The sequence below is a fragment of the Rhineura floridana genome, chromosome 1 (assembly GCF_030035675.1).
Source record: "Rhineura floridana isolate rRhiFlo1 chromosome 1, rRhiFlo1.hap2, whole genome shotgun sequence".
Taxonomy (NCBI): domain Eukaryota; kingdom Metazoa; phylum Chordata; class Lepidosauria; order Squamata; family Rhineuridae; genus Rhineura; species Rhineura floridana.
In genome coordinates this window covers 158,920,653-158,936,350 of record NC_084480.1, presented here as the reverse complement: position 1 = coordinate 158,936,350, position 15,698 = coordinate 158,920,653, and the positions used below count along the sequence as shown (strand labels likewise).

The window sequence follows — 15,698 nt, the reverse complement described above, 5'->3', positions numbered from 1 at the left end:
ACAATGTACTGGCCAATGGACTTTCCAGGCAAGTGGCTGGGACTGCAGTGACGTGACCAGACTGAGGAACAAAGAAAGACATTTTCCCCATAGAGACTTTTATTTGTTAACGCGACGTATAAATCCTGGAACAGGAATAATACTCTGCCGTTGTTTTAAGGGGGGGGAAATGTGATGTTCCTATATTAATGTATATATGGTAAGTGTTGGTTGTTTAGAAGATATATGGTAAGTAGTGAAAGAGGAGGGGGAGTGAATGGGCAGTAGAATGCTAGATGATTGGCTGAGTGTTTAAAATGGCTGAACGTATAAAAGGAAGAGTGAGAGTGGAATCGGGTGGATGAGGTGAAACTGAGTGGGTTGCTTGGTGGGGTTTAGAGAGTTGTTTGCCAGGAGAGAGTGGAGAAGGAGGGGGGTGGAGTTCGAATTAGTATTGAGTAAAACCATATGCTTATGTGCCTTAAGAAGAAATCTTGTTAGCTTTGTTATCTTTAATAAATACTTAATTTGGTTTACCAAAGGCCTGATCCTTGGCTGGGGTTTCACAGACCAGAAGGGAGGGTAAGGTAATGACCAAGGCTGAAGGGGAACTGTAACAAATGGTGGCAGCGGTGAAGAGAACAATACCAGTATTCAGAGTCTCTGGGAATACTAGTATTAGGACGTGACTGGTGGTTGCCTAGCAGGGGGATCTGTTGAGATCTGTGCTAGAGCAGGGAGAGAAACAATAAAAAAGGACAGTCCGGACTGGTGGAGTCCCTGGTGGTGCCTAGTGACAGGCAATAGCCACGCGCAGGTAGGAACCTGACAGGGAGAGCCAGGGAAGAACGCCTCACACCTCACCCCATCTCCATCCTGCAATATCAAGTCTACAATGCAGGGCTGTTAAGCCTCATCCCCATAGCAGTTTCCCAACTATATAGGGATAATTATGGATATATTTGCATTTGAAGCATAATTAAAATGTTTTTCATGCAAAACAAGCACCTGTGTCATACAGCATGAACTACCAACTCTGCCTCTGTGTATATGATGGGGGAGGATGAGGACAAGGCTAGTCCTCAGTTACTCCAATGTTTCTTGTGGAACTGCAGTCACATTTACGTATCAGATGGAAGAAAAATGGTGCTGAAAACAAACTCCAAGTTCTGGTATCAAACAATGTAATTAGTCCAACATTTTTAAATTTTGTTTTGACTAGGGGCCCGGTCCCATGCCAAAGATACTGACACCAACACTTGATAGCTTTGCTCCCAACTACTATTTTCAAAGAACAGACCCCTGTACCAACCCAAACATAGCACTCCTATCGGGGCAGCTTTACCAAATCAAAGCTGAAGTGTCCCAACTGCCTCATCCAGCGTTAAAACCTTGAACTGGAGCATATGCTTTGATGCCTCACTGATCAGAGAGGGATTCTGCCTTCACAGCCCACAGTAGCTTGTAGTAACAAATATAGGTCATGGTGGGAATGGAGATAATGCAGCTACTTTTTCAAGTTAGTTTACTCTTACCTAAAACTACAATCTGGTTTTTGCTGCTATCCTGTACACTCCCTCAAGAGTTGGTAATGAATACACAATTCACTACACCCTTAACAATTTTTGCCAACGTAACCGTTCCTTTGCTATGGATCCCATAGTAGCTCAGACTGCAACTCTCATCCAGACACAGTAAAACACAACGAATCAACATATGGGCCAGACATGAAGTTTAATTTAATAGAAATTTTCTTCAATCTTTCATACATTTAAGTGTGAACAAGTGAGATGGCCCCTTCTGGTGTTAGTCTCTGCCTCCAGAAGCCCTTTCTTCTGTCCCTAGCTCTCTGCCTGAAAAAACATCTTTAAACACATAGCAGAAATTTCTCACACTCCCCCCCCCCGATCCTGCAGCTGAAGGTCTGCAATGATCACACACACACACACATACAGAACAGGCTGTCATATGAATTATCTAAAAGCTAGGGGTGTCATCCAAACAGAAAAAAAAACAATTGTTTGCTCATTACACTTGGTGCTTTTTTTTTTTTTTTAAAAGCACCTGTTTTGTCTAACGTGCACAGCAGCTGAAAGGGACTCCCTTTACTGCTCTTCCTGGGGCAGGACAGGATGTCAACATCCTTGCCCTTATTCACCATAAAATACTGGTGGTCTCAGTTTCATTTCCTGGAAACCATGTCATCTTCCCACCCCAAGCCTTCAACCCCTTTAAATATGAACCCACCTGTTGGAGCTTTCTGCACCTTAAAGGGGTAAGCAAAAGTGCAGGCAATACAGGGGAGTTCTGCTTTATTGGCATCCATTTCTGGAGGACCACTGGAGTCAAACATTTGTGGAAAAGTGGCCATAATTATAAAAAAGGTCAATGGTATAGTCCCCATTTCAAAGGTTTGTTGTTCCTACAATTAGTCTTCTTAGGGTGCAGGTTCTAGTTCCCCTCTACACAAGTGTATGAATAATTGATGGTATTTGGGAAGGAGGTTAAGACAAACAAAAACACCAATAAAAAAAAGAAAGTTCTTCTGTCTCATAGAGACATTACTGTTATCCCCTCTCCTTAGTTGGGTTCAACCAAGCAGACTGCATGGTACAGGCCCAGGGTGAGGCTCAGCCGACAACCACGCCTAACAACCCCCTATCACAGCTCATCCTTTGGTGGGCCCTCTGTTTCTTCCTCCTCCTTTTCTTCCTCCTCCTCGTCTTCTTCATACTCCGCATCTTCACCTTCAGGTTCATCTTCTCCTTCCTCTTCTTTCTTCTTCTTATCTTCCTCTTCCTGCTTCTTTCGTTGCTCTTCATCTTGCTGCTCTTTCATTTTCTTCTCTGCATCCTATTGACAATTGAAAGGGATACATATTTTTGAATAGGGGCGTGTTGAAGAGAACATCATAGTAAACAGGACTTGACAAGGCCTTTGAAACTTGTAGAGGCTCAAGTCCTGCAAACCATAAGACTGCTTCCCATCTCCCCACCACCAGTATCCCACTTTTCATCGAATATATAACTTATAGAATTAACACAAGATGCGGCAACTGCTATTAGCTTGAAAAATGGGACTGCCTTCAAGTCGTTCCCGACTTATGGTGACCCTATGTATAGGGTTTTCATGGTAGGCGGTATTCAGAGGTGGTTTACCATTGCCTCCTTCTGAGGCTGGGAGGCAGTGACTGGCCCAAAGTCACCCAGTGAGCTTAATGGCTGTGTGGGCATTCAAACCCTGGTCTCCCAGGGCATAGTCCAACACCTTAACCACTACACCACACTGGCTCTCACTATTAGCTTAGTTTTAAAAAAGGATAGGACAAGTTCACCAAGGAAAAGTCTATCAACTGCTAGATCAGCTAAAACCAAACCTCCATATTCAGAGCTCATCATGTACCTCTCAGTACAAGAGATTGTAGATGGATAGAGGAAAGCCATCACCTCCATACCTTACTTCTGTGAGTTTCACATTTATTTATTTATTATTTGATTCATATCCCACCCTTCCTCCCCGCAAGAGCCCAGGGTGGCAAACAAAAGCACTAAAAACACTTTAAAACATCATAAAAACAGACTTCAAAATACAATAAAACATCTTTTAAAACATTTTTTTAAAGTTTTCAAGACATCTTAAAAACGGTTAAAACCCATTTTTTTAAAAAAAGATTTAAAACATATTAAAAGACGCAGACTGGGATAAGGTCTCAACTTAAAAGGCTTGTTGAAAGAGGAAGGTCTTCAACAGGTGTCAAAAAGGTAACAGATATGGCACCTGTCTAATATTTAAGGGGAGGGAATTGCACAGGGTAGGTACCGCCACACTGAAAGTCCGTTTCTTATGTTATGCGTAACAGACCTCCTGATAAGATGGTATCTGCAGGAGGCCCTCACCTGACTGGGTATATAAGGGATAAGACAGTCTTTCAGGTATCCTGGTCCCAAGCTGTATAGGGCTTTGTACACAAAGACCAGAATCTTGAACTTGGCCCAGTAGCAAATGGGCAGCCAGGGCAATTCTTTCAGCAGCAGAGTGATATCCTGGTGATACCCTGCCCCAGTGAGCAGTCTCGCTGCCGCATTTTGCACCAGCTGCAGCTTCTGGATCAACCTCAAGAGCAGCCCAACATAGAGTGCATTACAGTAATCAAGCCTAGAGGTTACCAGTGCGTGGACAACAGTGGTCAGGCTATCCCGGCCCAAAAACAGCTGAAGCTGGTAAAAGGCACTCCTAGCCAGTGAGGTTACCTGGGCCTCTAGCGACAAAGATGGACCCAGGAACACCCCCAGACTACGGACCTGCTCTTTCAGAGGGAGTACAACCCCATCCAAAACAAGCAACTGACCACTCATCTGAACTTGGGAACCACCAACATACAGCGCCTCCATCTTGCTAAGATTCAGACTCAATTTATTGGCTCTCATCCAGCCCACCACCAAGTCCAGGCAGTGGTCCAGGGCTTTTCACAAAAATGCCTTACCTTTGTGGCACCCCAGGTTTCATTGCCAAATTCTTCAGCAATCTTTTCATCATCAGTAATCAAGAAGTTGTCAAAAACTGAGCCAGACTTGACCTGAAGCAAACAGCAAGAACAATGAGCTCCAAAAATCCTACCTAACTGTATAGGTGTTTTGACAACTTGTAAAGCAATGAAGAATTTTAGCATGCAGCATTGCTCTCAATCACACTATCAGTTGGCCTTTTAACCAGCGATCCTTTCTCCACTATCGGCTCTACATTTAGCTGACCAAGCATTTAAATTTATACCCTACCTGTCTGCCATAAATCCCTCAGTGCAGCTTACCACAGAATAAGACATCATAACATTTCATTTTTAAAAGGTCTGATTGGAGATGGTGAGTGCTATCTTCGCTGCCACATCCTGAACCTTTTTTTTTTAAAGGGGAACCTCACATACAATACATTACCATAGTCAAGTATAACCCTGTTTCAGTATAACCATTACACCTTTTATTTATTTATACCCTTCCTCCCAACAGGAGCCCATATTAATGCTACCAGTTAATTATGGCTTTCCTAGAATTTGTTGTCTTAAGTTTGGACACACAAAACTTCCTTAGATTTGATAATCTGTCCTCTACACTGGTTCTATGAACACCTTCTATACTATTTATGTGAAGTATTCTTATCCTGCCTCCCCATTAAAAGAAATGCTCATGACAGTATATACTAAAATGTGTGAGAGAATTGGCAGCAGGGTAACTATTCTATCATAGAGTTAATATATTCCCTGTACCAAATCACTTAGTTTTCTATGTTGCCAAAACATACACCACAGGATTGTATATACAAAACCCCAAGGTTTTGGGAATGGCACCAGTCAATACATTGAGAAGCTGGGGTCCGAAGGGAACGCAGCACTCGATGAACAGATAAAATATCTCCCATTTCACTTTAGTGTTTATATATGCAGTTATCATTCCCATTTTCCAAGATGCAAGAGAAACCTATGGAAACTTGCATCCTTAGATACCACAATTTTACACTAAACACCTGGCCTGAACATTTTAATGATAAGCATCTGGTCAGATACATGAATCTCCTAACATTCCCTCTTTTACGTGTGTTGTTGTGAAGCAGGCAAGGAGAACTCACCTGCCATAAGTCCAAGCCAATCACACCAAAGTTTTCATAGGAGTAAAGGCTGGGATCAGGAGTATATTCAGGATTATCTATCTCAGGATGAATCCATTTTCCTTTGTAGTTGGGATTGTCTATCTGACGAGGTTTCCACTCTCCCTGGAAAATATGTTGGAATAAGAAATCCAGAAGCTGCGATAACTGATGCACAAGGACAGAAATTTCTACTCTCCAATACTTAGTGGTCAACACTTTATCTTTAAGCATGTAAGAGACAATCAGTAGAACCAAAAATGAATGAACCTAGGCACATGGTTTGGTGATGAGGGATTGCAATAGCTTTCCCATGTCCAGAATTAGATGCCTGCCAAAGCTTACCAATACAAAGGGTTTAAAAAATCATAACAACTGCAGGGGTGAGGGAAGAGAAGAAAGGAATAAAATCTCACCTTAAGTTGAAGGGAGCAAATTTCCCCTAATTTAAAACATTTGTTTCATACTAATGGATTTGGAAAACAAGTCTGAACCCTTATGAGCTGCCTTTCAAGTTTAAAATGATAATATTATTTCACAAGTCCGGGAGGGAGCAAGATCTCTCCCACTATTAACCTATCCCAGTTCTAAACACATAATTTCCAAACTGCTCGGTCATGATTAATTTATAGATTTACCCACCAGTTTTCCTAAACAGGAAAAACAATTCCTGCTTCTGTATTACACCCCTCCCTTGTATTTGCAGAATAACATATTATCCTCCACTGTTCCTGCCATCGTTGCAGATGTTTCTTAGACACAGATGTATACATTCTACATAAGGCTTTAGCGGTGTCTTGAAACTGAACACCAATATGTCCATATTCCCATCTCGCCAAAAACATCCAAGAAGCATTTTGATTTTTCCACCTGGATCATACTGTCAGCTATTAACCAATATGCTTTGTTTTCAGCTGCTCTAGAACTACCTAACCAGAAATAGATAACACTGAGATTTTATAGCCAACAAGATCAAATTAGACCAAGAGCTTGAAATCTTACTCCAGAATGATAGAAGTGTGATAGTTCTAGATTGTAAGTGGTTGTATGAATATAACAAAAAGCTAAATGCATGAGAACACAAAGCCCTTTTTGTCTTCCAGTGTTTTAGAGGCCACCATTAGGACCATCACCCAATGGAAGAAATTTAGTCTAATTTTCATATATTTGCAAAGGTCTAAAATACTCTTCTAAATAAAAAGAACTTTGCTAGAATACATTAATCATGATGGTCATCGATCAAGAGACAAAGGCAGGATGCCTTTTCTAAGACGGTTTTCTTTTAGAAGTTACCCAATTAATTCGAAGTGCTTAGATGATGATTTTTGTTTTTAAAATCAAACACTACAGCTTTTGCCACTATTTACCTTGTACTCTGGGTTTTGGATTACTGGTGGTTCCCACTCGCCATCCATTTCTTCATCCCAATCCTCAGGCTTCTTGGCATCAGGATCAGGAATATGCTCTGGCTTATCCCAGTCCTGGAAACAGATTATGAAAACCCAAGACATTCATCCAAAATTAGTATTGCCTTCTGCTGATCTTTAACACAGCTACAGTGTCATCATATCTCTTCTCACCCACCCACCCAAAGGGTACAATCCATTTCCCCAGCTCCCTCCTGCTATCTCTCCCATTGTTGAAATTCTGGTTGCAAGCTTTGTGTCTTTGTGGAAAATGCTCTTAAGTGCTATGCCACCACTAGCACACACTGACCTCTGGTTTTGTGTCTTCAGGATCATCTGTTTTAGCTCTTTCATCCCAATCATCTGGTTTCTTTGCCTCTGGATCCTTAATTTTCTTGGGAGGCAGGAAATCCCAGTCATCCTCTAAGTTGCCAGACTCCACTTTATTGTTGTCAATCTTTACTTCGTATGTGTTATCAGGTCGGATAATGAGGGTATAGAGATGTGTGAACTCATCATCCTGTCAAAGGAAACACAGCTTAAAAAGGAGGATAACCAATCCCATTTTGTCCTGGCAAATAATTTTTCCTTCCAAGGTGAACAGCTTTTCAGCAAAAAAGAAAATCACAAGATTTTTATAAATGCTGCCTTAAATCAAGTTTCCTGTTGATCATGTTTCCTAAACGATGGCACAAGTCTGACCATTAAACCATGTTAATTTACAACTAAATGGAGTATTATTTACATGGTTTTATTTTTACAATTTTCCCAAAACAAAGTAGCAAATAATTACATGCCCATGACTGAGTGTGAAGAAAAGCTGAAGTTATTGGGTAGATTTTATGAGATGAAAATGAAATACCAGTGACTGGCAGAATGAAATATTCATATTTGATAAATGGACAAAATTAATTGTTCACTTTCATAGAAAAGCCTCCTTTAACTCACTTTATCCAGTATACAGCATTGATTCAATGTAATGATTAACCGTACAGCAAACGTGTTTACAGTCAGATTATTTAACAAAATTTCTTGAGAAACTTGGTATTTATAATTTTAGAAAAAAGTTAAAGGGTTCTATCCTATGTCAGGCTTGTGCAAAGCAGGCCCACTGTAATTAATGGCCATTACTTAAGTCCATTGATTTCAATGAGTGTACGCCAGGAATAACTTAGCTGGTTACAACCCAAAATCAGGTTTGATTTAATATACATATTTATCCACCCTACTTCCTTTACAGGACAGGTTCATGCAACCACTTCTGTGCTGGATCCTTGCCATTCTTGGCTAATAAAATCTAGCAGGGATGGAACAGCCGGCTGGGCCACGGAGGTGATTAATGCCTCTCTGCGAGAGGGGGTGGTCCCTGGCTGCCTGAAAGAGGTGGTAGTGAGACCACTCCTGAAGAAATCTTCCCTGGACCCAGAAAATCTTTATAACTATAGGCCGGTAGCAAATGTTCCATTCCTGGGCAAGGTCCTTGAACGAGTGGTTGCGGGCCAGCTCCAGACACTCTTGGATGAGACCAATTATCTGGATCCATTTCAGTCGAGTTTCAGGCCTGGTTCTGGCACAGAAACAGCCTTGGTCGCCCTGTATGATGACCTTTGTTGGGAGAGAGACAGGGAGTGTGACTCTGTTGATTCTCCTTGCTCTCTCAGTGGCTTCCGATACCATCGACCATGGTATCCTTCTGGGACAACTGGCTGAGTTGGGAGTGGGAGGGACTGCATTGCAGTGGTTCCCTCCTACTTGGCAGGTCGCCTCCAGAAAGTGGTGCTTGGGGAACATTGCTCGACACCCTGGACTCTCCAGTATGGGGTTCTGCAGGGGTCAGTTCTGTCCCCCATGCTGTTCAACATCTACATGAAACCGTTGGGTGCGGTCATCCGGAGCTTTGGAGTGCGTTGCCATCAGTATGCTGATGACACGCAGCTCTATTTCTCCTTTTCATCTTCTTCAGGTGAGGCTGTCAATGTGCTGAACCGGTGCCTGGCTGCGACAATGGACTGGATGAGGGCTAATAAACTGAGGCTCAATCCAGACAAGACTGAGATGCTGCTAGCGGGTGGTTCTTCTGACCAGATGGTGGATGTCCAACCTGTCCAGGATGGGGTTGCACTCCCCCTGAAGGAGCAGGTTCATAGCTTGGGGGTTCTCCTAGAATCATCTCTGTCACTTGAGGCTCAGGTAGCCTCGGTGGCACGGAGTGCCTTCTATCAACTTCGGTTGGTGGCCCAACTACGTCCCTATCTGGACAGGGATAACCTGGCTTCAGTTGTCCATGCTCTGGTAACCTCCAAATTAGATTACTGCAATGCACTCTACGTGGGGCTGCCTTTGAAGACTGTTCAGAAACTGCAGCTTGTGCAAAATGCAGTGGCCAGATTGATAACAGGGACCAGACTGTCCAAACATATAAAACTGATTCTGGCCCGCTTGCATTGGCTGCCTGTATGTTTCCGAGCTCGATTCAAGGTGCTGGTATTGACCTATAAAGCCTTACACGGCTTGGGACCACAATACCTGATGGAACGCCTCTCCCAATACGAACCTACCCGTACACTACGTTCAAGATCAAAGGCCCTCCTCTGGGTGCCTACTCCAAGGGAAGCTGGGAGGGTGGCAACAAGGGAGAGGGCCTTCTCAGTGGTGGCCCCCACATTATGGAACAATCTTGTTGACGAGGTGCGCCTGGCACCAACACTGTTATCTTTTCGGCGCCAGGTCAAGAGTTTCCTCTTCTCCCAGGCATTTTAGCATGTGTTCTATAGTGTTTTAAGTTTTTAAATTGTGTTTTAAATTGTTTTTTAAAAGACGTATTTTAAATTGTATTTGTTTTTAGTTATTGTAAACCGCCCAGAGAGCTTCGGCTATGGGGCGGTATACAAGTTTAATAAATAAATAAATAAATACAGGATCACCAGGTTTCAAATGCTGTTATGAGGAGGACTTTGCTTACTTTACAACGGATGTCCTTATTGATCAAGACGTTTTTGTCTTTGTAGTTGAAGATTACATGAACTTTCTTGGTACCTGGGCCACAGATATCAGGACCTACATTGGAGACAAAGAACAGAGGATTCCTAATAGAAGTAACGTTCGCATGTTCTTTCAAGATGCACCTTTCAAAATGGAGCTGCACATACAGATCAAGGGGAGTGGCAGTCTGCATTCAGCCCCAGCCTTCCACCACCACAATGCTCTATTAACAGAATATAAAGAACACTTAGGGGTTCACTACTGCACAGACAGAGCCAGTGTGGTGTAGTGGTTAAGGTGCTGGACTACAACTTGGGAGATCAGGGTTCAAATTCCCACACAACCATAAAGCTCCCTGGGTGACCTTGGGCCAGTCACTGCCTCTCAGCCTCAGAGGGAGGCAATGGTAAACCCCCTCTGAAAACTGCTTACCATGTCACCATAATTATAGGGTCACCATAATTCGGGATCGATGTGAAGGCAGTCCATTTCCATTTTTCTATTGCACAGACTGCTCATCCTTTCCCCAATAACTGGCGGCATTCCTCACACTAGGTGCCATTCCACAAGCGGACTTATGGGTAAGTGTTTCAGAGTGTTTCCCAATACCTGCATAGTACCATGCAAGGATGATACTGCCCCCCCCACTACAAATCCAACATCCTCATGTCCATCTGCTGACATTCAAGGAGGTTCAGGGGAAGTAGTAGAAATCCTCAGTTTGCTGCGTAGGTAGCTTGTTGGCTACTGTGTCTCAAGATACCCTTCTGCAACCTTACAGATTAGCATCAAATGCCGAGACAAATTTATGTTCCAAGCAAGCACTCACCAAACATGATGTTGTATTCCGAGTCCCCATGCATGCCCTCTTGATTCAGGCTTGAAGGGAAGAGTTTCACATAGCCACCTCCACAGTCAATATTTTGCTCATGTTTCACTGTAAACTGCACCACCAAGGTCTTATCCTTGTTGCTGAAGGGATCAAAGCGAGCAGAGAGAGCATAAAAACGAGCATCCTGGCTTGTCTGAAGTCCTGGGAAGATGAAACACACAGTCAAGATCTGTATAAGGGACAGGGATATTGTTACTTTATTCTAGACAATAGTGTGCAAATCTGACTGTGTAAGTCTCTCACAGAAACTTCCCCAGTTTTTATTATGTAAGGGATCAGAACTAGAAGAATCAGCCACATTTTTTTCAAGTCTTTACAAAAGTGGTTGCAAGTGAAAACTCCAGTTTTTTGGGTTCCAAAGCTGCACAAACTTCTACATAAAAAGTCAAAAGCACACCAGAGAGCCATTCTAAGCAACCTTGCCAAGGAAATGCTCCACATATGCCACCATTTAATAAGGTAGGCCTGATCACTGCAGTACACTTTTCCACAGAAGCAAGCTATTCAGGAGCAAAGAACAATTAACAGGCTGCTTAAATCCGTTAAAGTCAATGGAATCTGCTCATTCTAATCCTGTGCAGTACTGCAATCAGCATCTTCTGGTTTAGGATTCCACTTATGACTGAATTAAGAGAACACAGTCAGCCACATCATCATCTCCTTACCTTTGTCCTTCTCTGCATCTCCATAGAACTTCCCAGCAGAAAGTTTGAATTTCCCATAGTCAGATTTGTGCTTTGATTCTATCCAACGGCTTGTCCAGGCATCTAAAAGCAACAAAAAGGGTACAGTTTGAAACTGAAGAGATACAATGATTCACTATGTACATTTAGTTAACACTGGGCTACTAACATTCCCAACAGGTTACAGGGCAAATCTTTCTAAAGCAACATATGGCCCAGCCATTTTTCTCTACTCAGTTAATAAGAGTAATTTTTGCAACAAGCTTGCAATGGTGAAGTGGAGCATTTCAAAGACTTATACTTCAACAACTGCAGCACAGTTTGTACCCAATCCATTTTCAACACTGTGATAAAGTGAGATGTATGCTTGTATGTTGATTTTGCTTTACTTGGGGGTACTTCTGGATCCACTGTCACTTGAGACCCAGATACCTTCAGTGACACAAAGTGCCTTCCATCAGCTTTGGCTGTTGGCCAAGCTTCACCCCTATTTAGACAGAGATAGGCTAACTTCTGTTGTCTATGCTCTGGTAACCTCTGGCTGGTTGTCTTTTTTTTGTGCTTTGATCTGCCAGTAGTTATTGTGATTACTTTGTTAGCTGTTTTAGTTTATATTGATGTTTAATAAAATCTTTTTAAATCTTTTGTATTGTTTTAAATGTGCAATTTTGTTTTTATTGTATTTGTGATTTTTGATTATACTGTAAACTGCTTAGAGACTTCTTTTGACATATGAAAATGGAAATGGACTGCCTTCAAGTTGATTCCAACTTATGGCAACCCTATGAATAGTTTTCATGGTAAGCGGTATTCAGAGGTGGTTTACCATTGGCCTTCCTCTGAGGCGGAGGCAGTGACTGGCCCAAGGCCACCCAGTGAGCTTCATGGCTGTGTGGGGATTTGAACCCTGGTCTCCCAGAAGGGAGTAGAAAAAGAGGAAGGCCAAACAAGAGATGGATTGATTCCATAAAGGAAGCCACAGACCTGAACTTACAAGATCTGAACAAGGTGATTCATGACAGATGCTCTTGGAAGTCGTTGATTCATAGGGTCACCATAAGTCGTAATCGACTTGAAGGCACATAACTCCTCCTCCTCCCAGGTCATAGTCCAACACTCTAACCCAGCCTTTCAACTGGTGTGCCTCCAGATGTTGTTGGACCACAACTCTCATCAGCCTCAGCCATTGGCAATGCTGGCTGAGGCTGATGGGAGTTGTGGTCCAACACCTGGAGGCACACTGGTTGGGAAAGGCTGCTCTAACCACTAAGCCACACTGGCTCTTTGACATATGAAGCAGTATACAAATTTAGTAATAAATAAATAAATAGGTTAGATTACTGCAATATGTTACATGGGGCTGCTTCTGAAGTCAGTTCAGAAAATGCAGCTCTTGCAGAATTTAGCTACCGGATTGCTGACCAAGGTATGGCAGTCTAAACACATAATACAAGCTCTGGCATGGCTGCACTAGCTATCAATTTGTTTCCAGGCCCCTTATGCAGCTCAGGACCATCTCTTCCCACATGAACCAACTTAGATTCTGTGTTCATCATCTGAGGCCCCTCTGTGTGCCTCCTCCACAGGAGGTGCAAAGGGCAGCAACCCAAGAACAGACCTTCTCAGCGGTGACTCTCTGTTTGTGGACTGCTCTTCCCAGGCAGGCACACCCATTTTTATTTGCGCAAGATTTTGGAGCTTAATTATGCATTTTTAATGGGGTGAGGATGAGTTGGGTTTTGCTTTTTATGCATAGTATTTGTGAGTATTTTAGGTAGTTTTAATATCTTTTTTAAAATTTATGAGTTGCTTTGAGTTCATTTTTTAAAGCAATTTATAAACAACAACACTTGCTATTAAAAGTTTTGCCCTATTAGTTACTGCAGGCCTTGCCAATCCAGTTCCCTTGCAAGGTTTTGGACTAAAATTCTCCAGCCATCCTGCACCATATTGGTAAAGTTTAGTTTACTGAATGGTTCTATCTTTTGTGGCTTCCCTTTCTTGATATCTGCTCTGTCAGATCTACATGCAGATAACATGCAGTCCTTAAAACATAATTCTATGTACGCTCTCCCAGAAGTATTTCCCAGTGTCTTCAATAGGGCTTACTCCTAAGTAAGTGGACATAAGATTGCAACCTGCCACCTCTACAATGAGGAACAAGAGTTGACTTTCAGAGGCACAGGTTCCCACTGCCATTTTGTCTCAGTAATGTTAATTTCAGCTAATACTGGCTCTACTAAACAATAGTTGGATCCTGGAATAGTAGCACATCAAAGTCTAGTCTGAACCGCTGTTAATACCTTGCACTGATATCCAGTTCTACCCTTATGGCCACACACAAACTATGCATGATAACTATGATATAAAAGTACCAGATATTTAACACTTGAAGCAACAAGAACATTTCTGTAGATTTGTTAAAGAAAAAATCCAGCAAAGTCTCTACTGCTATTCAAATATCCACACTGCAGGAGCTTACACCTGTCACTCTTGATACTCCAGCAATGGGCGGTCTGTGTGTTCTACAGACATCCCCACAGCGACCTATTTAGGCCATGTTCCATGTCCCTATGGCCCCTGCTGATTATGGCTTAATTATCTACTCCCCATTGCATCCCTGCTCTAGACTAGACACAACAAGATACATCTCCTGTCACACATGCAGCCAAGCTGTCCTCCCCAATGTATTTTTAAAGCTTCCATCACATCTTAACTCCTCTTAAACTGGGCTCTCAAGAATATCAACTCAAAGATAGCATATCAAGTTACTCCTTTAAAAAAATATGAGTATGACAGAACAACTGCATCCTTTCCCAAGCTTCCACCTCTAAAGACACAATCCTTCTTAGAAACCTATTTTCTTTTGGAAAGAGAAATTTCATGTTCCCCATTCACTGTGTACCAGCTCCTGCAGTTCCCAACCAAATGTTTAGATTTCATACCCTTTCCCACTACACCAGAAATCTACAGCAGCCCCATGAATACGTTTCTCTAGGAAGTTTTGACAGCACTGGTGCCACAGCTCTGTCCTCCAGCCAAATTCAGACAGAAAGCCCCTGCTTCAAATCTTGCCTCTGCCACTAATCACAGGCTTCTCTCAACCTGTCCACGACCACAATCTGCAATAAGGGAACAATAATGGTAACCTACCTCACAAGGCTATTATAAGAATTACCAAGGTATTACGTGAAGTACTTGGAAGAACTACAAAGAATGCCAAGTATCATATACTTCCCTCATCACACCCGACACTCTCTTCTGAGGCTGGAAAACCACAACCGTCCCTATAACCAGTCCAAGATGGCGGGGGGTGAAAGAAAAGGGAGAAAAAAAGAAACCAAGCCTTTTTTGTGCCTCTCATAGATCCTGCCATTCACTCTTGACACTCTCAGGCCTGCTTCTCGTTCCCTTGGACGCCTCTAATCTTTTGCTCAAGATATAAATCCATACAAGGCCCGAACCTTGTTTTGTTTATTAAGAACACCGCCTACACGCAGATACTCTGAAGTTAATTAAACATCAATCCACCCCTAGAAAGCTCCTCCACCACCCATGCGGCCAAAACCCCATCAACCTTGGTGTCCCCAAACGGCCCCCTCACCTCACCTCCATCCCCGAACTCCTCCCTGAAGTACTGGGCAGGGCCAGCCGACACGAGAGCCAGCAGAGAACAGAAGGCTAAGAAGTGACCCATTTTCCCCCCCAGAGGAGACAGGCGCCTGGTGCTTTAAGATTCACGGCCTTTGCGCGCGTGCTCTCTCGCTCTCGACCTCGACCTCTCGCTCTCTTGAACGACCGAACAACTGCAACTGGTCCAGGGCTTTCGCCGCTCGTTTATATAGATCTCGATCGAATGCCTGCCCTTGCAGCGCTCCGATTGCTCGCACAGATCCGGACGAGCACGGCCATTGGCCCGCCGGCAGCGCGGCGGGTTGGGCAGCGCCCCCGAACGTTGGCGTCCCAGATGGCTGCTTCTTATTGGCTGCCGGTCCTAACCAATGAGACACGACCACGCGTTCGTGGGGAGACGCCCCCTCCCCTCCGCCGTGAGTGCGTCACCAATTCTTTTCTGCACAACCCCACGTGAGCATAGAGAGCTTTAAAGGGCCAGTTCAA

General features: G+C 43.2%; 1 protein-coding gene across 1 annotated transcript; it reads right to left on the bottom strand.

Moving 5' to 3' along the window:
- Positions 1-1,694: 1,694 nt before the first annotated feature.
- CALR (calreticulin) lies at positions 1,695-15,399 on the bottom strand. The gene is made up of 9 exons (XM_061639909.1): positions 15,189-15,399; positions 11,562-11,663; positions 10,834-11,037; positions 9,985-10,079; positions 7,333-7,542; positions 6,984-7,097; positions 5,599-5,742; positions 4,463-4,555; positions 1,695-2,832 (listed from the first exon to the last, which is right to left on the bottom strand). Exons 1-9 carry the CDS (start codon positions 15,274-15,276, stop codon positions 2,641-2,643), a joined length of 1,242 nt encoding a protein of 413 aa, XP_061495893.1. The 5' UTR covers positions 15,277-15,399; the 3' UTR covers positions 1,695-2,640.
- Positions 15,400-15,698: the final 299 nt, after the last annotated feature.